The 23,516-nt window shown below is 39.1% G+C and overlaps 1 protein-coding gene across 2 annotated transcripts; it reads left to right on the top strand.

Moving 5' to 3' along the window:
* Positions 1–6,076: 6,076 nt before the first annotated feature.
* Positions 6,077–23,139, top strand: LOC118402160 (CDK2-associated and cullin domain-containing protein 1-like). 2 transcript variants are annotated; one of them, XR_004829440.2, is made up of 10 exons: positions 6,077–6,546; positions 14,547–14,673; positions 16,541–16,643; positions 16,802–16,897; positions 20,506–20,608; positions 20,728–20,817; positions 21,074–21,212; positions 21,409–21,452; positions 21,584–21,666; positions 21,864–23,139. XR_004829440.2 is itself a non-coding variant. In XM_035800150.2 (9 exons), the coding sequence occupies exons 1-8, from the start codon at positions 6,225–6,227 to the stop codon at positions 21,449–21,451; spliced, it is 1,023 nt and encodes a 340-aa protein (XP_035656043.1). In that variant the 5' UTR covers positions 6,077–6,224; the 3' UTR covers position 21,452; positions 21,584–23,139. The 2 variants fall into 2 exon arrangements, 1 of the variants encoding a protein (XP_035656043.1); XM_035800150.2 differs by having other exon boundaries at positions 21,584–23,139.
* Positions 23,140–23,516: the final 377 nt, after the last annotated feature.

Genomic DNA, 23,516 nt, shown 5'->3' with positions numbered 1-23,516 from the left:
CTGAGGCATAGGAGACTGACGAGCCAGCCTGAGGCATCACCGGTTGCGTCGGCAGCGGCCGACGTCACCAACAAGAACAAAAAACACTCCTTGATGCTTTCAATTGTGGTGTCTGCATTCTGTAACGGTTCCATAACCACAGACGCTGGGAGACAGGAAGCAAGTACTGGGTAAGGATTAAGGATTTAATAATTAATAGACATGAAACAAAACAACAGCATCTGGACAAAAGAAACAAAACAACATCAATGCAGACACGGGAATGAAACTGAGGAAGTGACGTGATGGAGTCCAGGTTAGTCCGATGAAGCGCTGGTGCTCGTAACGATGGTGACAGGTGTGCGTAATGATGAGCAGCCTGGTGACCTCGAGCACCAGAGAGGGTGAGCAGGAGTTACAGTATTTGTTATTAATCCCCATTAGTTCCTACCAAGGCAGCAGCTACTCTTCGTGGGGTCCAGCAAAAATTAAGGCAGTAATATACATTTGAATAAACATTTTTATAATTAAAATACATTTTACAACAGATTTCACAATACATTAAGTGTGTGCCCTCTGGCCACTATACTACAGCACAATCCAGGTGTACATATATATAGTGTGTATGCTGTGTGTTTGTATGTCCAAGACCAAATTAGTCTCTTCCCTCACCCCACCATTTGTGCATTCACGCATGCATTGTTACATGTTATGTATGTCAGGAAAACATTCTAACATAATTTCTTGAATTCTTCCATTTGACCTATGCTGATGTGGTTTGTTCATTTTGTTGGTTTCATTGCAGTGGCAGAAAATGGCGGAGCACCAACCCACCATCACTTAAAACCCACTGCTCTCCCTACACCTGTGAAGGAGCTCTCCCCCCACACCCACTTATCTCCATATAATAAATCCTCTTGATTTTCAAATGTATGGTTTGCGCTTTATGAAGAATTATTAGGATCTAATATAATCTTATATTGTTTAATGACATAAACATAAACATCTACATGCAGTAGGACAGATCTACAATTTGTACAATGAATCAGGAAAGCAGCAGATACGGCAGTCGGCAGAGCCAGGAGGACACAATGGTATATTATATTTTGTAGTTCATTTTTCTAACCCTAATCAGATTCTTATTACCAATATCATTCTAATATGCATGTACATTCAAATGTACCTCCTGTGGTATCCCAGGAGGTCTACCCCGGGGGATGGTAATAGAGGGTATGTACGTGAGGCGACGTTGGCTCCCTCTGCTGGGAATATGGGAGCTGGGCACCCCGACACGGACAGCTCTAAGTGGAGGTAATTTGAGGACAGTGCCAAACAGCCGCGGAGGCCAAATAAAAGGAGCACGTTGGCACACCACGAGAGAGAACGGGGAACGGTTAACTCAATGTTTGTTCAGTCTTTAATATTTAAGTTTGAAATGTGGGAGCATCATTATTTAATTAAGGTCCCTTAGCCGAACATGATTTAACATGAAGATTTACTATGTATGTTCTTGACTTTACAAATCATTCAAGTTTGGAGAAATTGTACCTTTGGGGGGCGCTATTGAGCACCCCATGGCTAGCAGTAGTAGAGGTTTGAACAAATATGTCTGATTCATCCAATATATATTTTGTGCCAATACACAAGTCTGAGCTTTTAAAAAAACTAAATATAATTTATTTGGATTCAATGACCAGACATGGCTTGTTAAAATATATGGTTTGGTTTCCTAGGGGTGTATAGAGTTTCACATTTACATTTAAGTCATTTAGCAGACGCTCTTATCCAGAGCGACTTACAAATTGGTGCATACACCTTATGACATCCGGCAGAACACAAATTGTATTGGTCACATACACATATTTAGCAGATGTTATTGAGGGTGTAGCAACTTGCTTGTGTTCCTAGTTCCAACAGTGCAGTAGTACCTAACATTTCACAACAATACACACATCTAAAAATGAAAGAATGGAATTAAGAAATCTATAAATATTAGGATGAGCAATGTCAGAGTGGCATTGAGTAAAATACAGTATATTAGAATACAGTATATATCTATGAGATGAGTAAAGCAGTATGTAAATATTAAAGTGACTGGTGTTCCATTAACGTGGCCAGTATTCCATGTCTATGTATATAGGGCAGCAGCCTCTAAGGTGCAGGGTTGAGTAGCCGGGTAGTTGCCAGCTGGTGATGGCTATTTAATAGTCTGATAGCCTTGAAATGGAAGCTGTTTTTCAGTCTCCCGGTCCCAGCTTTGATGCACCTGTACTGACCTCGCCCTCTGGATGATGACGGGGCGAACAGGCCGTGGCTCGGGTGGTGTAGTTGTCCTGGAGAGCAGGCAGTGTGACCCCGGTGATGCGTTAGACAGACCGCACCACCTTCCGAAGAGCCCTTCGGTTGTGGGCGGTGCAGTTGACATACCAGGTGGTGATACAGCCAGACAGGATGCTTTCAATTGTGCATCTGTAAAAGTTTGTGAGGATCTTAGGGGCCAAGCCAAATTTCTTCATCCTCCTGAGGTTGAAGAGGTGCTGTTGCGCCTTCTTCACCACACTGCCAGTGTGGGTGGATCTTTTCAGATTGTCAGTGATGTGTATGCAGAGGAACTTGAAGCGTTTCACCTTCTCCACTGCAGTCCCGTCGATGTGGACAGGGGCATGCTCCCACTGCTGTGTCCTGAAGTCCATGATCAGCTCCTTTGTTTTGTTGACTTGAGGGAGAGGTTATTTTCCTGGTACCACTCCGCCAGCGCCCTCACCTCCTCCCTGGAGGCTGTCTCATCATTGTTGGTAATCAGGCCTACTACTGTTATGCCTGTCAGGAAGTCCAGGACCCAGTTGCAGAGGAAGAGGTTCAGACCGAGTGCCCCGAACTTAATGATGAGCTTGGAGTGACTAGTGTTGAAAGCTGAACTATAGTCAATCAACAGCATTCTTACATAGGTAGGCAGCCTTATGAGGGTTAACATGCTTAAACGTCTTGGCCACGGAGAACGAGAGCCCACAGTTCTTGGGAGCGGGCCGTGTATGTGGAACTGGATTATCCTCAAAGCTGATGAAGAAGGTGTTTAGCTTGTCCGGGAATAAGACATTGGTGTCCGCGACGTGATTGGTTTTCTTGTTGTGATCTGTGATTGTCTGTTGACCCTGCCACATACGTCTCGTGTCTGAGCCGTTGAATTGCGATTCCACTTTGTCTCTGTACTAACGTATTGCCTGTTTGATTGCCTTACGGTGGGAATATCTACACTGTTTGTATTCAATCATATTCCCAGTCAACTTCCAATGGTGAAATGCCATGGTTCGCCCTTTCAGTTTTGTGCGAATGCTGCCATCTATCCACGGTTTTAATAGACACAGTGGGAACAACATCCCCTATACACTCCCTGATGAACTCAGTCACTGTGCCTGTGTTTAAATCAATGTTATTCTCAGAGGCTACGTGGAACATATCCCAGTCCGCGTGATCAAAACAATCTTGAAGCATGGATTCCGATTGGTCAGACCAGCGTTGAATAGACCTTAGCACGGGCACTTCCTGTTTGAGTTTCTGCCTATAGAGGAGCAAAATGGAGTTATGATCTGATTTTCTGAAGGGAGGGCGAGTGAGGGCCTTGTAGGCATCCTGGAAGGGGGAGTAGCGGTGGTTGAGTGTTTGTTTGTATGTAAATGCTTGTAAATTGTGACGCATGTACAGCAGTCCCTAACGCTTCTACAAACAGTGTTATATCAATATTGGAGCCTTGGGAACCTCAGAAATATACTATTTAAACATTCTACACCCTTTATATGTCCATTCCACTCCTGTACCCATTATGACCATAATGGCAATAACCGCCCCTCTATTGCCATGGTCTTCGGCACAGCATATTCCTGACAAGAAAGACAATTAGGCAATGAATTCTCACCGCCTATCCAAATAGTGCAGATGTGCCATGATTTGGCTTTCACCTTCAGAAAATACATCCCTCTGTTACAGTGGTGACATTAGCATGTAAATCTTGGTGGTGAAAACGAAAACATATTTTTTTTAGATGCATGCCAGCAAAGCCACTATACAACACAACACAACACTAAACAATACATTGATTGCACTACAATGGTGACAAACAGTGCCTGCAAACTGTTCGGGCCTACATAAAGCTGTCCCAACAGCAGAGTCCCAACACCTTACCACTGCTACACCTGGCTCAGTGGAGACTTGTCTGGAAGCAAAACATACAAATAAATAAATATAAACCAATCATATGGTGATATGTAGTACCACTAACTTTGAATGGTGATTTGGAACCAAACTTTGTAGGCCTACAGTGTGATAGGAGCAGTGGTGACCCGTCATTCAGGGAAGGTGAGCCCCACTTGCATGTTATTTTGGCATTATTACGTGTCACATATTAGTTTGCAAACAATGTAAAATAAACAATACAAATCATTGAGTTAATAAAGCCACGTACAAACTTGGTCTCTTTTTTGATTTCTTGAGTAAGTCAGCTTCAAAATGCAGATGTTTCACCCTAGCTCAGTGCTTTCTGTGATTCACAATATCCCTCGGCACCAGCCACGGAGACGGTAGCTTCCCATCTAGTTTCTGCAAACCGACCTGCTGCTTAGCCTCTCTGCACTGTCACTTTGACTTGTGAGCCCTCACTGGGGTCCCTTCCCCATCTATCTCACTCACTATCACTGTAAGAAAACTCATGCCACCAAATGTCACAGACAGGCCGTTGCCTGGACTGTATTGAATGAAACTCAGGACCACGTGGTATCATGCGAAAAGTAAAGGGAGATTTAAGCTTCTTACGTGGCCCTCAGGCTGAAAATAATAAACTAATTATGGTACTGATGGCAATACAGAAGTGCTCCTCACGGAGACACCCTCACACATATTTTCCCAGGCCCAGAACCCAGGAGACTTCAAGGCCCACCCCATAGAACCCAAATAAATACACTTCCCTTCTGGCACGGGTGTAACGCAGGCACAAAAAGAAAACAAAATGATAATACAACAAAATGACATCACATACTGTCATTCACACAACTACTTAAGAATAACGATCATGTATGCATATAACTGTAAGTTGATGTAATATGTATTATGATACTGGCCAGTATATCAAAGGATAAATACAAACACATCAATACTTCCACTCTCTCATACTTAGCTCTCCAATCTAGGCAGTGATGGCAGGCACCCATTTGACGGCCTCTCTTCACAGATATTGGAGTAAACCTTTTGAGTAAGGGCAAATATATATATATATATATATACCTTAGACCGCTGCGCCACTTTGGAGCCCAACATCATGGCAAGCTGTTTGAATAAGACATTTGATTAACACTTTGCATTTATAATGGTTGGTTTAACCTTATCTAACAAATAACCAAATAACTGATGGATCAATAAATAAAATAAAAGCATGTTTCTCATCCACCCAAAGACAGTACAGTTTCTAAACTCTGTGACTAGGCCCTTGCAAGCCAGGCAGCATAGGAGTTGTGAGTTCATACACATCATTGGTTGTTTCTTTTTTCTCTTTTCTTTTTTTTCTTCTATTTTCTTTCTTTTTTATTTAGAAAAAAACAGTATACATACAATAAGTATACAGATAGACAATTATAACATATGCTAGGGGGTGCAACAAATTATATATTATACAAAGACCTTTAAAAGAAACACACATATTGATTATTTTCACAGCTTTCTTATTGGAAGAATGTTGAATGGTCTTAATGGTCTCGAATTCCTTATAGAAAACACGGAAGAGTGTTTTTTTCTTAGTGAATTTACATTTATGAATATGAAAGTTTTCCATTGGTACTGTTAGATTTACGAGGTAAAATATGTTTTATTTATCCTTATTATGGTTAAGGAAACCGAGCAGCACATTCTCCCATAAAAAATAAAAAAAAGTCATCAAGAATAATAACAATTATAAAACTGTGTCATTGGTCGTTTCCAACGAACCGGAAACCGGCATACGCGTCACCACACTCGCTCATCTGATTGGTTTATGTAGGTGAGCCTTCTGACTTTGTGGCTGTGGTAACTAGTGACGATCGCCAGTTAAGGCTCTGCCTAAAAGCAAATGCTGCAAAGTGTCGTAAAACATTTAATTTACTTCCCCATACAGCAGCTAGCGTATACAAGGTGCAAAAGCGATGGTGCTCTAAAAACATAATTCTTCTTACCAAACTTCAAATTCATGAAGATTTTCATTAGACAACTTGACAGGCTAAAGCATGGAGGACATGGAAGAAGAAAGTTCTGGTCTAAATGACGACCACAACCATAACTACTGTGAAAACCGTGCCAGTGGACAAGTTCACTATCTCAGGACCGAACTGTCAAATGAACCCCAGACCCTACCAATTTTTCCGGTTCTGGGCACGCGAGATGTAGCGGCGCAGGAGAACCACGCAAATATTTGTTCCAGTTCCAGCAGTGGTTCAAAGTTCGTGGATTCAGACTCTAACAGCGTGAACAGTGACACCAGCGAGACTGACAGTGCATCGCCAGCTTCCATCGCAGGGAAACTGACCCTGAACTCCGCCTCGAAGTTTCGTAAGTTGAACGCATCGTGTTTAATGTTTATCATGTTTTTGACTTACTGATATGGGATGGGAATGTAGTTGGTCATGCAAATATTCCATGGCATTGCCTTTGGCCTAAACGTCAGTGGAGTAAGTTGGCTACTTACTATATGACCTTTTAGCTGAGGAACGCTCAACTACGTTCTCTTATATCGAGGCGAAGTTTTGATATTAGGTGAAGAGATTTGTTAGCAACAACACTAGGTATGTTTCCATTCACTTATCGAGTGATTATTATTTATTTATTTGGCGACATTTTGAAAACAGATGCGCCAATTGCTTGCTACGGTGCGTTTCTATTGAACTACATTGTCGATAAAAACAGCTCGACGTAATGACGTCACACCAACAACAACAACCCCCCGCAAAAATCAGGTATCAAATAAAAATGTAGTGTTTGAAGTGTTTCCATTGTCCGTTTAGGCAAATTGTGCAATAATAAATTGGCGACCGCCTGTATGTCCTATCTGTTTCATGTCTCGGCTAACATATCGGCACGGTTCGTGCCATGGTGAAACTTGCACTCTTGTAGATTTGAAATAATTGGATGTTGAAACTTGCCAACCAACCATAAAAGCAATTTAGGCGTCAGGATAATCGTTGTACAACAAAGAAACATTATTTGTATAGTTGAAAAAGTAGATTTTGCATGTAGTAGGCATTTAGAATTCAACTTGCACTATGTAATGTTTTGGGGATTTGACCAAAATTCTCAGAAATGTGTGTTATAGATCTGTCATTCTCATTGAAAGCATGTCTAAGAAGCAGTAGATATATTCTATGTTGGATATTAATATGCTTCCCCTTAAGTTTAGTTTTTGTTCTTTTACTTTCAATTTTGTACACCAGCTGAAAGTACAATATTATTGGTTAAGGGAAAATATTTCAGTGGTTTAGATGGTGCAATGATTATCTACACAGTACTTGCTTGTTTTGTCACAAACTGAAAATAGGGGAACTTTTAGCTACCAGGAAATGGGGGAGCGATTTCTTCATAGTGAATCTTTTTATATTTTTTTATTAACAACAAATCAATACAGAGAATACATGAGGGAACACAAGTATATATAGATTATAAACAATGGACAATTGAGCTAGAGGGTACAATATCACAAGGACCTTAAGGGACATGCATACACTTATAATTCTAACAGCTTTTTTGTTTGGAGAGTATTTAATTGTCTTTTAAAATACAGTTCAATTTCTTTTTGTAGGGTAAGAAAACAAAATGTATTTGTGAATATGAAATTTGGCCAAAAGAATAATAAAATTAAGTACATAATGTTTCAGCTTATTCCTATCGTAGGTAAAGAATCCAAGCAGTACATCTCTCCACAATAGTGTAAGACCTTCATAAAAGTGTTCATTTATAAATCTACGGATGTCTTGCCACGGTTTTCTTACATGAATACAATGCCAAAAAATATGCAACACTGTTTCTGGGTGGTCATTACAAAAGGAGCCATTTGAGTTGTTTTCCTTAAACGTCTTCATATAATGGTTGGCAGGATAACATTTATGAATCATTTTAAAGGAAACTTCCTTAATTTTGTTAACAAGTAGGTATGTGTGTGGCAACATTGAAACATTTTCCAACAGATAAATAAATCCATTCCAATAAGGCATGACATCCTGCTGAACCAAGGTTCGTATCGCTCTGTTGTTGAATAGACCAAAAGAGAAACAAATCTTTCCTACTGATGAGTCAGCAGGGTCAATAGAAGGTAGGCTCTAAGAGTCAGGTCTTGACACGTTCCTGAACAATAGAGCAACACCTGAGCGAATGGCATCTAAAACAATTGCAAAATCTTTAGGTCCTTAAAACTGAGTAAAAGACCCTCTGCATTTACCAGTTGGCTCACCAATAGGATATTATTTCGGAACCAATATTCTTAAAACAGTATTTTAAAAAAGTATTTTTATACAATATATCCTGATTATTCCATATATAATATCTGTGTGGAGAAATAATTGTTTATAAATAATGACCATGACAAGAAAACCTGCTGATGAAAAATAGAAAGTTTCACTGGAACTCTGCCAATATTATAATTGCAAAACAACAAAACAAGTTCAGACCACCAAAAGTAGAGAAGACATGATGAGGAATAAAATTCCATATAGAAGTGGGTCTTCTTAGAAATGTTTTTATCCAATTGACCTTAAAAGTATTATTTAAGGTTGTAAAGTCCAGAAACTTCAGCCCACCATTCTCATAAGTGTTCATTACAACAGTTTTCCTAATGTAATGGGTATGGTTTCTCCACAGAAAGTTGAAAAGCATCTGGTCTATCTCCTTGCTTATTTTACTGTCAAGATATAATGATACTTTCAACCTTGGTTATTAGGACTCTACCTTTTAAAGATAAGTACCTCTATAGCCATTGATTTAGCTTCTTCTGTTTTTTTAAATAAGAGGGTTAAAATTTAGTAAGCCTCTAGACTTCTGATCCTTTTGTAATGGTTATGCCTAAATATGTAAGTTCTTCTTTTACTGGAATACCATAATATGAAGTTGTCACACAATCTTTGACAGCCATGAGTTCACATTTATTAATGTTAAGATATAGACCAGATGCTTTGGAAAAGGATTGTATCACATTGATCGATTAGCGTCTTACTTTTTGGGGGGTTAGCTTCTTTCAGAAAAAGTGTAGTATCGTCAGCCAGCTTATAATAATTTCTTTACCAGCTATGGAAATACCTTGTACAGGACTGTTATTTAAATAATTTGTAAGAAGTTAGGTGATTAATAAAAATAGGTACGGAGAGATAGGACAACCTTGCCTAATTCCTCTCTTTAACTCAAATCTAGGTGAAATCATATTTCAATTTGATAGAGCTGTTAATATTTGCATAAAGAGTCTTAATAGTGTTACAGAAAAAAAATCCCCAAAGCCAAGTCTCTCAAGGGAGTGGAAGAGGAACTGATGCGCTACTGTGTCAAATGCTTTATATAAAAATTATTTTTGCAAGTAATAAGGCTAATATCTTATAGTCATTATTAAGAAGACAAATTGGACGCCAGTTATCGACGAGCAGCACTTATTTTTTAGACTTAGGTATCAGTGTTATTAACCCCTGACTCATTGTAGGAGGGAGAACATTGTTTTTAATATTCTCTAAAAAGACTTCAAATAGGAAGGGAGCTACTTGTTCAGAAAATAATTAGTAAAATTCTGATGTAATTCCATATTATTATTATTATTATTATTATTATATTATCAACACCTGGTGATTAATTGTTCTTTAGATGTTTGATAGACTCTATAATCTCTTCAACTTTGATGGGTTCATCACACTGTTTAGATTCTATATCACTGATAGAGTGAACATTATTCAGTGAGTTAAAAAACACATCTGTGGATTCCTGACAGTATGTAGAGCCATACAATTTTCTGTAAAAATTGCTACAGTATTTAGCGATTCATTTTTGGTCATCTGTAATAACACCATAAATGTTTAATTTATGGATAGTGTTATTTTTAGAGTGAAATTTCTCACGTCTAAAGAAATAGGATGAATTATTTTGTCCCTCCTCAATCCATTTTTTCCGAGATCTAATAAAGGCTCATTCTGCTTTTAATCTATATATATTATCCAGTTTATTTTGTAACTCAATTAGTTCCATCTTCTCCCCCGAGAGGCCGGCTCGGGACCTCTGAGAAAGGAGTTATCTTAATGATCACCTTTTCCTCCTCAGCTCTTCTGGTCTTAGCAAGATTACTACTATATTTTCTAAGGTATTTGGACACCTCAAATTTAAAGAGCTCCCAGTTCTTGCAATAAGATTTTTCTTCACAAGCCCTTTCCCAAAATTGTGAGAGCAGATCTTTAACCTCAAATTGAACCATATCATTATTTAATAATGAGCTATTTAGCTTCCAGTAGGATGCTCTACCAAGGTTAGTATCAGGGGTAAATATTTTATCAATGTAAATGGCCCTTTGGTCTGTGAGGGGAGTTGTACAAATATTTGTAGTAACACACTCACTATCAATACATTTGGATATAAGCCAAAAATCCATTCTGGATTGTCTGGAACCTGCTTTGTTACTCCAAGTGAATGATCTGTCAGCCGGAAACCTCTCTCTCTATATATCAGTAAGATCAAACGTTTCCATAAAAAGTATTAAACCCAAATTCTGATTGGTTGGCTGACCTGGGGGCCCATCTATGAGTTGAATTATCTATAGTAATGTTAAAGTCCCCTCCTATCAATAATAACGAATTGGGAAATGTAGATACACTTCATTGGGTATCTATAGATTCAAGCAATTCATCATTCTCATGTTTGGTGTTGTACCCGTAGAAGTTTACAGTAATGAGCGTAATGTCATCGTAACCGATCACAAGACAAATAAAGTGACCAAAGGGGTCACATTCCGAGTGTAGAATATTACCACCAAAGGTATTTTTCATTGTAGTGACACCAGCGGAACGTTCAGATCCATGGGAAAGCCAAATATTGTTGCCCCACTGCGACCTTCAGAAGTTGGCATCAGCCGAAATTGAGTGAGAATCTTGAAAAAAGCAAAAATCTGTTTGAAATTGTTTAGCAAATAAAAATAAGGCCTTGCGCTTCACATTGTTTCGTAACCCCTAGCATTAAGAGAAACTATAGACCAAGACAAAACAACAAAGATTATATAAAAGTATAAACTGTAGTAGGATGAATCAAAGAAATAGGAGCAGTAAACGATAAGGAACCGAGATCTGCACCATTTAAGTCAACTTAAAGTGAAAATAGCTTAAACCATAAACTTTGAGCTAGATGTTGTCCGGCTTTGAAATTCAACTCAACAGAAAATTATGTTCAAGACCAAACCAAGGGTTCTTGTACTAAGATATACTAAAAACCCTCTTTAGTGTCATCAGGAACTATTCTGAGAAACAAAATACAAAATAATAATTTAAATTAAAGGGTGCATATAAAAACGGATCGTAAAACTTTTGAATAAAACATGTTTTACATATACATATTTCTAAGACCTTTTTCACTTGGAATTAAGTATTAATAAGTCAATAGAACAATAACCGTGTAAAGTCAGAGTAGACCTGTATGCCCTTTAAAACAGTATCTTAGTTAAAAAAATAAATACAGCTTTCAGTCTTTGTAAAGTTTGTAAACAAAATAGGTCTTGTGGTCATACAAGAACAAACTAATAAATTGAAGTACCTGAGTATTCCGAAAAATAGTCACCTGATGCTTGTTAGGTAAGCAATATAAAGAAAATGAGAATACCATGGCTGAAACCATCAATCTGTAACATCTGGTGAGATTTTAGAGAGGAATATTAATTTCTGAACCATTGAAGCCTTGTTCTATCACGAAGTAAGCAGCCTTTCCCTCACTTTGTGCTATGTTGATCGTTGGCCACAACTTGTTCCTTCTTTCTATGTCCTCCGGGCTGAGATGCTCGGCGAAAAGCAGACTGTGGCTCTGAAGGAAGGCGTTCTTCCTAGCAGCTTTCCAGACAGCATCCCTGTATAATCTGTCTGTGAAGAGGATGATGATACCCCTTGGTCTTGAATCATTTTGCTGTTGCCTCTTGCCGAGGCGCTGCACGACGTCGATGGTATCACCAACTTTGTTCTTCTCTGCAGGCATAACTTCTTGGCAGATGCGGATAGCCTCTCCACGCACATCTTCATTCTCCACCTCTTGCAAGCCGTAGAGTCTCAGGTTCCATCTTCTTGTGTATTGTTCCAGATCATTGAGACGTCTATGGTAGACATTGTTATTCTTTTCCACACTTTTTTCCACTTTTGCCACTTTCATTTTCACATCCTCGATTTCACCACATGCGAACTCCAGTCTTTTTCAAGCCTTCGATAACCATGCTGTTCTCGCCTACCATTTTTCTCAATGGCGTCAGACCTGGAGTTGATGAGTAAGGAGAGGGTAGCCACGATGTCAGAGTGCATGTTGGGTTTTTTGGAGGGTGGAGGTTTGCACGTAACCGGTAAAGAGGGGAATTCGTAATCTTCAACAGCATTCGAAAGCATGATATTATCCATAGGCCAAGCGTAGTTATGGCAGTTGTCTATAAGCACGTTTCTCTCTTGTTGATTAGCAATAGAACGGCTAACTTCTTCCTTTCTTTTTTTGTCACAACTTTGCTTGGACATGCTGAAATAAATGATCAAATTATTTTTCCATTCACAGGAAAAGTCTTATATCTTGAACAAATAAAAACAGTAATAGTAATGACTTTAAACTTGTTTTTTTTCACAATCTTTCTGAAGTTTGGTATGGAGCTTGGTAAAAAAGCGTCTGTTCAAGCCGCCATCTTGGCACCTCTTCATAGTGCATCTTTAAATGTGGAGTAGAGCTTATAGTTACGTCATGTGCCCCGCCCGTGTACCTTGAAAAGTATTCGGCAATCATCATTTATTGGAAAAACATTTTCCATAATTTTTCACAATAAAGTAAGTTAGACAAAAGAAAAAACACCCCTGTCCCATGGTTGTTTATCTCCTATATCTGCTGTTTCAATTACACATGTTGCAAATGCATTTTTTGCCACATTGCTTTTGTTGAATAAACCTGGGGCAATAGAAACCTTCAGTCAGTACTTGTAAATTCTGATAATGCTTACCTATGATTGACCTGAAGAACTGTGGTCTGTACTGGGAGCTGAAATTCATACTTTAATAAACTTATGTTGAATACAACCACTGACTTTTTCCTAATTTGTGTTGCTCGTACTACGTACGATAACATTCAATTGGCTCTAGCTAAGGAACCGCTCAGTGGACAATGGACCTGATCGGACAACTCAGAGCTTCTGCTCTTTTCTGTCCATAAGAAACAATTGGATTGGTGGAAGGGGCAGGCCAGGGAGCAAGGAAGGAGGGTGTTTTCAAGCAAGGCATCCCCCGAGGCTAGATGCCCTAAGGTTTTTATCAGAACGGGCGTAGATTACTTTCGCCTTTTTCTTTTCCCGACATGAGTTTGTGGTATTTACTTTAAAAAATAGGAACCCTCAACTCCATTCTCTTATATAGAGGCTTAGTTTAGTTTCAATAACTGGTCGTAGGATTAGCTAGCAGCAACATTGAGTCACCATCAGTAAATTCTTATCTTTACCTATATTTGACCTGTACAACTGTGGTCCTTCCTTATGGTGCAGAAATTCCAAGTTTTAATAGAAACTTTTAGCGAATGCAACCACCAACTTTTTCCTTGTTGAGATTCAATTGGGTCCGTGCTATCCGGGATCCTTGATGTCCCTACCCCATTGAAGTTTAAATGTTTAAGTGGTTACGGTAAGGGTTATGGTTAATATTAAGGTACGGGTTAAAGTTAGGTTTAGGGTAGAGACGTCCCAAGAATACCGGATTGCACAGACCCAATTGAATCTCTGCTTACGTAGTACCAGCAATGAGGAAACATTCGGTGGTTGTATTCGATAAAAGTTTATTAGAAGTTTGAATTTCACCACACTGTGGAAGCACTGCAGTTGTACAGGACAAATATAGGTACAGCGAAGTGTGTTCAGAATTGACATTTTTACAAGAATCAACTGATGACTCAAAGTTGTTGCTAGCAAAATCCTGTGACCAGTAATTAAAACTAATCTCTGCCTAAATATAAGACAAAGGAGTTAAGGGTTCCTCAGCTAAATTGGCACATGCGCTGAGCAACACAAATGAGGAAACATTTGGTGGTTGTATTAAATATGTTTTTATTAGAAGTATAAATTTCAGCACCCTGCTGAAGCGTTTTCAGATTTGACATTTTTTAGAGGAATTGGCTGAATTTGCTATCAAATCCCACAACCAGTTATTAAAGCTCAACTCAGCCTCGATATATGGAGAACAGAGTTGAGCATTCCTTAGCTAATGACCCGTGTACTGTTCAGTTGGACAGTCCTTGTTTGGAATTCATTTTATTGTCATGTCAGAGCAGAGCTAGGGCTCGTGTTGTTATGAAAATAACCTAATCTTTATCATTTTGTGGTTCAGTAATGAATGTAATGACCGAAGAGGACTATAGAACCACATACTGGCCGAACCTGGAGAAAGCCATTGACCACCTGCTGATACAAAACCCAATGGACCACATCTCCATTTCATATGAGCAGATATACAGGTGAGACACAAACTGTCTGACTGTATTGATATCTTATGTAGCTTTGAAAGAAATTAAGACATGGAACTGCTGTACTACTTGTGTGAGAATTCTGAGGGGAGATATTGCCATTTGTGACTCGTTTCAGGAAACTAGGCATATATCGCGCACTTCACAGGAAAGTCATTTGAACGTAAATGTAGTTAAAAAAAAATCAAAATAAATTTTTGGGCAGAAATGCCTTGTAGAACATGTGAACTTTCATGTGCCTTAATAACAAACATGTATGCCATCTGTAAATACAAATACAATTGTTAAATTACAGGCCTAGTTAGATTAGCCACAGAAAAAGATGGAAACCTTCCCACTAGCCATGACTGGCTGAGATAATGAGTGGGCTGGACATGCCGAGAGATGAGTTTTGGACTGTTCTGCCATGTAGCATGCTTCTGTCTATAACATGAGCTGGCCAGTATATGTAGGTAATTCTTTCTAACGCAGCTTTAAAATAAAATATCACGTAGCAGAACTGCATAAGTGTTGCTTTCTACTTTCTGGAGGACCATGTTTTGGAATTAGAGTGATGGCTAAGGAGATGGAGAAAATTCTGGCATTTGATTTCAAATATGCAGATATATAAAATGTCTGTCCCCGGATTCAAACTAAGGGCAACCATAGCATCCATGACAGAGAGGGAGAAGCGTCCATCCATGTATGCCGGTAAAATAGTCTTGCTAGCTACATTTTCAGATATGACACATTTCTAATTTTGCCAAAGTCTTTTAATTTCAAGTTAGTGTACTGTCAGCTAGCTAGCTAATGTTAGCTGGCTGGCTCACTACCTAACATTGTGTATGTTCTGTGTAGTTATTGTTATTATTTGTATTGCAGAGCCATTTACATGGCTAGTTATAGCCTAATGTTAGCTACCTGGTTGGTTAGCTACATGCAGATTCATACAGGGTAGTGACATTAGGAGTTGGGATTATGGTTCATTGTTTAGCTAGCAAGCTAAATGTCTAAACAAAAGACTCCACTATGCAAGTAACCATTTCAATAGAATGTTAATGATGTCACTGCGTCAACTGTCGATAGACACAGCTGGTAAATTCGCTCTGGCTATCTACTCCGATTTCAGAGCACTCTCGTCTGAGTGTGCCAGAGCGCAGAATAACTGACAGATTTACGTACACTCAACACCCGTTGAATATGTCCGGTGTCAGTAAACCTTGGCCAAAAAAAACTGATTTTAAATTGTCAGCAGTACAGTTGCAGTTATCAATGCTCTGGATAACATAAAAACAGGCTAACCAGCTCTGCTAGGGTGAGTAAAATGGTCAGAGTAGCTGTTCTCTCATTTGTGTTTGGAAGTAGCTAGCCAACGTTAGCCAATTAGCTTGAATGCTGCTGTTAGGTCAGAACGCTCAGATCAACCCTACTCCTCGGCCAGAACGTCCAGTGTGCTCTCTGAACGCTCTGAATTTACGAACTGACAATCTGACAACGCTCTGCGTTTACGAGTGTCTTGAAATATTTGATTGTTTAGCACATGGCCTCATATGTGAATCCTTAAAGAGATGGGTGGGGCTAAGGCTTTAGAGGGTGTGAATGATGCTGAATAGGTGTAGATAAAAAAGAGCTCTCCAGTAGGTGTACCAAAACATTCAAGACAATTTTCTCAAAAGTGAGATTACAAGTTTATCAACTTTGAAAGCAGAATTACTTTCCCATTGTTGCTCAACTGTATCGTATGATATACCAATTTCTAGCACTGAGTTGCTACTTTTATCCAATGTAAAAAACACAATTTCAAATTTTGCTCATAAGATCGAGCCGGCCGGTCACATTTGTTAAAGTTTTAATGGTAATTTTCCTTTCCCTTTTTCAGTTATGTGTACAAGTGTGTTTGTCAACAGCACTCAGAGCTACTGTACAAAGACTTGATGCTGAAGATTACTACCCATCTTCAACAAGTTTCATCTGATTTACAAGTAAGTGAAAACAGAACCTGGGTCTTGTTCAAAGATTTACAATGGAAAACAAAAACGAGTGTTTCTTATTGTACAGATAGTATGCCCCTTTCACTGCATTTTTTGTTGTGTAAATACATGAAAAGTAAATGAACACTGATCATTTATTCTCTTATCAGATTGTTCCACCAGGGAATTTCATTGAGCATTTTAACATTGCTCTGACTCAGTACACAGATGCTCTTCAATGCATAGTTCCTGTATTCATCTACATGGTATGTATCCTGATGAAGTGCTCATCCTTTGAATATTCTTTCCATTAAATATTTTTGGGCCTGTTTCCTGGATACAGATAAAGCCTGCTCCGTCAATACTCAGTGCAGACCTTAATCATATACTCCTTTCATACAAGTAGGGTTGCAAAGGGTCAGAAACTTTCCAGGTAAATTTGCTGAATTTTTCTGGACATTTTCCATGAAGTTAAGCCCGGGAATTTAGCTTAAATTCATCAAAAAAAATTAGCTTATAAAAGTGAAACTTTTTTTTGTGGGATATACACAAGGCAGTTCTAGGTCTTGTGGCATATTTCGGTTAAACTATCCCCAATTCAATGGAATTGCAACCCTCTGCATGCACAGTGCATTCTTCCATCACATCACATGGATCTTGATTCTCAAGATCTTGCACACTAATTAAATGCTATTGAGCCCACACTACTACACTGTCGGAGCCAAGGACGACATGCTTTCTGGTAAGTTTTGATTACAATACTGGGTGGGGTGATTATATTTTATATGACATGATTTCTTTGTTAACTTGTAAATAGTAGCCTACTGCAAAGCGTGTATAAATAATTTCTAACTTAACCATTTCTGCTAGTTCGTTTTTGCTACCATGTGGGTTTTTAGCTTGCTTCAGCCTGCTAACTGGGGAGTGTTAATTCACCTGTTTCCATACGTTTCATTTTAAAACGGGTATCTTACAAAGGAGTTGTTTAGTCTAACTGCTTAACTATTTACCTGTACATGGAATTGTAGTTGTTTTTTAAATTTAGATTTTTTTCTAATCTTTACAGGAAAATGCCAACGGGCACTATCTAATGTGTAGAGACATTTCACTGCAGCTAATGTAGAAGGAAAGCTATGTACATTTTTCAAATACTGTGCCAAATCATATATGAAGAATGCAACAAGGGTGCAGAATCATCTGGTCAAGTGCATAAAGTTCCCTCATGGCTCACAACAAGCAACCTCCCTCTACTTCTATTTAAGGTGAAAATGATGAATCGGAAACCTTATCGATAGCAACAGCTCATGATCCTCCTGGAATCAGAAGTTTTTTTGACTCAATGGAGGAACGTAGTCAGAGAAAGAGAGCTGTGTATGCAACTGGTTCACCTATGATGCTCACAGGCAATGTCTATTGGAAAATATTTATGAATGTTCTTTGCCCAGCATACACCCCTCCAACCAGACATGCTTTATCTACGCATTTGCTGGAAGCAGAATTCAAGTGAAGGTCAAGCAAATCATAGAGAAAGCAGACTCTATTGCAATCATCTCTGATGGGTGGTCAATTTGTTTGTGGGCAAGGAATAATTAACTACATCATCTCGTCCCCTCAACCAGTATTCAAGAGCACAGACACAAGGGACAACAGACACACCGGTCCCTACATTGCAGATGAGCTGAAGGCAGTCATCAATGACCTTGGACTACAGAAGGTATTTGCACTAGTGACAGACAATGCTGCAAACATGAAGGCTGCTTGGTCTAAAATGGAGGAGTCCTACCCTCACATCACACCAATTGGCTGTGCTGCTCATGCATTGAATCTGCTCCTCCAGGATACCATGGCACTGAAAACAATGGATACACTCTACGAGAGAGCCAAGGAAAGGGTTAGGTATATGAAGGGTCAACAAGTTATAGCAGCAATCTACCTCACCAAGCAAAGTGAGATGAATAAGAGCACCACATTGAAGCTGCCCAGCATCACCCATTGGGGTGGTGTTGTCATCATGTTTGAAAGTCTCCTGGAGGAGGAGGAGACTCTCCAAGAAATGGCCATATCAGTCTGCCGAGGATCCTCCTGGATTATGTATTTTGGGAGGGAGTGGTAAGTAGCTTGAAACCTATAGCACTAGCCATTGCACGGATTGAGGGAGACAATGCCATCCTGTCTGATGTTCAGACTCTGCTTGCAGATGTAAGAGAATAAATCTGTACTGCCCTGCCCACTTCACTGTTGCTCCAAGCAGAGGAAACTGCAATTCTGAAATACATTTAAAAATGCGTGAAGACTTCTACCTGAAGCCCATACATGCCACGGTGTACATGTTGGACCCCAAGTATGCTTGCAAGAACATCCTGTTTGGTGCTGAGATCAACCAGGCCTATGGTGTCCTCACTACCGTGTCTCGCCACCTTGGCCTGGATAAGGGCATGGTTCTTGGCAGTCTGGCGAAGTACAGTACACTTCCAAGCAAGGGCATTGGGATGGAGATGCAATATGGCAGTCATGCCAACATATCTCATCAGCCACCTGGTGGAAGGGACTTTGTGGATCTGAGGCTCTTTCCCCTGTTGCCGAAATCAACCTCCAAATTCTACCAACATCAGCCGCATCAGAGCGCAATTGGTCCCTGTTAGGGAACACACACACCAAAGCATGCAACAGGCTGACCAATAAAAGGGTTGAAACATTGGTGGCCATCCGGGCAAATATGAGGCTTTTTGAGCCTGACAACGAGCCGTCTTTAACAAGGTTGGAAAGTGACAGAGTAGATGAGCTCTGTCTGATTTTCAAGAGGTGGACATTGAGGAGGTCCAGGGGGAAGACTTGAAAGCCTGAGAGGAAGACAACCAAATGCTTTAGTTTCTGGACTATCATTTTACAGATGTATGTTTTTATTTTATTTACATTTTTTATTTCACCTTTATTTAACCAGGTAGGCTAGTTGAGAACAAGTTCTCATTTGCAACTGCGACCTGGCCAAGATAAAGCATATCAGTTTGAACAGACGAGTTACACATGGAGTAAACAATTAACAAGTCAATAACACAGTAGAAAAAAAGAGTCTATATACATTGTGTGCAAAAGGCATGAGGAGGTAGGCGAATAATTGCAATTTTGCAGATTAACACTGGAGTGATAAATGATCAGATGGTCATGTGGAGATATTGGTGTGCAAAAGAGCAGAAAAGTAAATAAATAAAAACAGTATGGGGATGAGGTAGGTAAAATTGGGTGGGCTATTTACCGATCGACTATGTACAGCTGCAGCGATCGGTTAGCTGCTCAGATAGCAGATGTTTGAAGTTGGTGAGGGAGATAAAAGTCTCCAACTTCAGCGATGTTTGCAATTCGTTCCAGTCACAGGCAGCAGAGAACTGGAACGAAAGGCGGCCAAATGAGGTGTTGGCTTTAGGGATGATCAGTGAGATACACCTGCTGGAGCGCGTGCTACGGTGGGTGTTGCCATCGTGACCGGTGAACTGAGATAAGGCGGAGCTTTACCTAGCATGGACTTGTAGATGACCTGGAGCCAGTGGGTCTGAGAATGTTTTTGGGAGATGCAGTGGATCATTCAGTATTCTCTTTCTTTTGTTGTTAAGTGAAATTATCCCATGTGAAGAGTCAACTCATTTAATTAAAGTTAAATTCGTAACTAAATTGTTTTTTTTATTTCTATTGGAAGGATTGAATCATTTGCCATTGTCTACTTATGATAAAGGTAAAAGGTTTATGTTTGTCTCCCATATGATATGGTAAATATATCCAATGCAAAAAAACATCTACATTTAAACGGAAAGTTTCTACCTCCACTTCCCCAAAATGTGCAACCCTACATACGAGCATGTTTTTCTTCTTAATTTCTAAGAATAAGTTCTACATTGAAACGAAGCTAAACCGACACCTGCGAGAAGATCTCATGAAGCTTTTTACTGATCATGTTGCAGAAAAACATGTGAACACGCTGATACGTGAGTACAGTGGACTGGTCAACTGTGCAGGCCAAACCCAAAATATCTAGCTCATTACTCATCTTGTAAAATTGTGTTGATGCTTAATTATTATTTTCTTTTCTTCTGTCTTCCTTTAGCTCTTCTCCTCGAAGCCCATTCCATGCCTTTTCAAGTCAGACCTTCAACAATGGCCAGTGTCGTGAAAGGCCTGTATACTCTTCGGCCAGGTGCCCTTTCCTTTGTGTCTTTATTTAAAATTCCACAAGACATGCTGCTACCTAAATAGTTACATCCACTAGTGAAATGTTTAACTAATGTAACTGTCAAACACGAGTGTAGCACTAATCAAAACTGTGAGAAATATAGATTACTCTGATTTGCACTACTTCGACTTGAAGTTGGAGAGGTAAACATTCACTATAAAACACCTGCCCTGTATGTGTTATGACATCCATTATAATGACTATTGGCTACCTGTTTCAGATTGGGTACATTTAGCCCCAGCTCTCTTCTCTGGATTCATTCCTCAAATCAACCCGCCGACAGTGGAATCCCAGCTCTCTGACTATGCTGCTCATGACCAGAAACTACAAATGGAGCTGTCTCTGAATGGCTTTCCCAGGTTAGTGTTATAAGGCAGAGTTTAGCAAAAATAATAATAATACTTCTCCCAGGGTAGTGTCCTTTAGGAAAACGTTAGTGAGCGTTTCTTATTAGACAAGTTCAGATAGTACATCTCTGTTTTGGACCGTTTTCTTGTGTTTTGTGCCTAATGAACACAACCCTGGTTTTTGACGATGCTTCCTTTTATTTTGCAGAGGTGACCAGTCTCGCAAGAGAGCCAGCGAGGAGTCTGCATAGAGTAAGGATGATGCATACATACATTGCTTGCTTTTGAATAGCAAAATGACACTTCATTTGCATATGACTTATAATTGGCCTATTGAAAAATATGTACAAAAATATGAATAACTGTTTTGTTGTTTTTTGCAGGTGCTCAGACAGTCATCAACCTGGCTCAACCCAAATTCACAAAACACTGAACGATTAAGATTCTCTGATGCTGAGTGCAGTGGGTGAGCATAAGCATGGGCTCGTTTTTGACCCGCAAGAGTCATAGTGGACACTGCTTTCTTTGCCTCTTTTTTTGAAAAGCACAGTGAATTCATAATGGTGCATAATGATTCTGTCAGCTTTTGGTGATGAATCCATCTTCTTTATTGTTAAGGTATTATGTAGTTTAATGTATTTGTTCTTATTTTCTCCATTAAAGTGTGCCTTCTGCTCTGCTTTGTTGGGATATTCAAGTTGCCATTAACCAGGTGGATGGGGCATGATTCCCAGTTTGACCACATACTGTGTCAATTATGGGTCGTGTTCATTAGGATATGCCGCGGAAAACATGAATTACAGTGGAAAACAAAAGGAGTGTTTCTGATTGGACAAATACAGGTGGTTCCTCTGTTTGTCCGTTTTCTTCCACTTTGTGCCTAATGAACATAACTCTAACCTGGACCTCCCTGATCTGTTTTTGGTCTGATTGATCTGATTCAGTAACTATGACAGTCTGCTGCTATTCCTCATCTGTTGTTGTGTAGAACACTTGATTTTTGTCTGTCTGGTCTGTGTAATTAATATTGACAGTTGTTTGGATAGGAACAAATTGTGTCACTTTGTATCAGTCAGATATGTTAACGTCTGTAATGAAAGACTAGGGTCTGGGAAGTGGGAATATTTCCTCTTGAATTTAAGAAAGTTCTACAGTGGCACATACCCAATTAGGTATGCATTTCATTCTATTTTTGATGTTTAGGCAACTTTAAGCAACGGTTTATCTGGAACTTACAGGATAAAATATGTCCTGTATAACAATTTATTTCTCAATGGGTATGAAACGGCAACAAAGCTTGTTAGCATACAAAATAGGAGTATTTTTAATTTAATTTAACTAGGCAAGTCAGTTAACACATTCTTATTTACAATGACGGCCTAAAGTTTTGGTTATAACTGAATAGGTTATGTCGGTAATTGTTTAAAGGTCTATTTTCTACAACATTTATATTTTATTGCCTTTGTTTTTGAACCAGATCGTATTTACCAAGCATGCCAAAGATGATTCACAATGTTCTTATTCCCTGTTCTAAAATAATAAAATAATAATTGTCTCCCCATGTTGCTGCTGTATCTGCATTAGCTTACCCATTGTACCAAGTCACTGAGCCAATTGATTAGGATACAATTTTGAAACTGTTGTGAATTTGGTTACAATAATTATGTCAAATGATGTAGGTGGAGTTAATTAAAATCATCCCTGTGTTCTCCAGTTTCTGATGATGTAAACCGATCCAGTCTCATTGTGGTAATGATCAATGTACAGATTTACCTTTGTTCTATGTGGTTTATGTTAAAATGGAAGTATTTGATACAGTTCTTTGCACTGTTTTAAGTGTAATGTGATGCTCATATTTGAAGATGTTGGAGATGGCACACTCATTGTCTTATGTACAGTTTTACTTTCAATAAACAAATCTTGAAAAGGATGTATATTATCACCTGTGGAATCACTGGGGGTTGATGGCAGCAGTAGGATCTTGTGGGCAGAGTAGAGTTTCTCTTCGAAAGTTAATTAGTACTGTGAATAAAGACTTTTCACTGACAAGCTTAAACAATGCATTGAAAAGGAGAAAATCAACACCCTCAACACAAGACACTCAGGTGCAGGTAATTGTTGTATTCATTAAGTAGTATTTACTGTGTTAGTATCAAAGAAGAGGTCCAGCAGCATGCCTTTATTTCAGTGCTCCCTTGAACAGTGCTTGATCTTTGTTTTGTTTATTAATGCTGATAAATTTGTGCTTGCATGTCTTAGTTGAATGACGCAGTATGTGTATATAATCATTAGTCAATATATTTGACAGGGCTCTAT

The sequence above is a fragment of the Oncorhynchus keta genome, chromosome 2 (assembly GCF_023373465.1).
Source record: "Oncorhynchus keta strain PuntledgeMale-10-30-2019 chromosome 2, Oket_V2, whole genome shotgun sequence".
Classification (NCBI taxonomy): Eukaryota; Metazoa; Chordata; class Actinopteri; order Salmoniformes; family Salmonidae; genus Oncorhynchus; species Oncorhynchus keta.
Note: the sequence above shows the minus strand (reverse complement) of the source record. Positions and strands in the feature narration are given on the sequence as shown.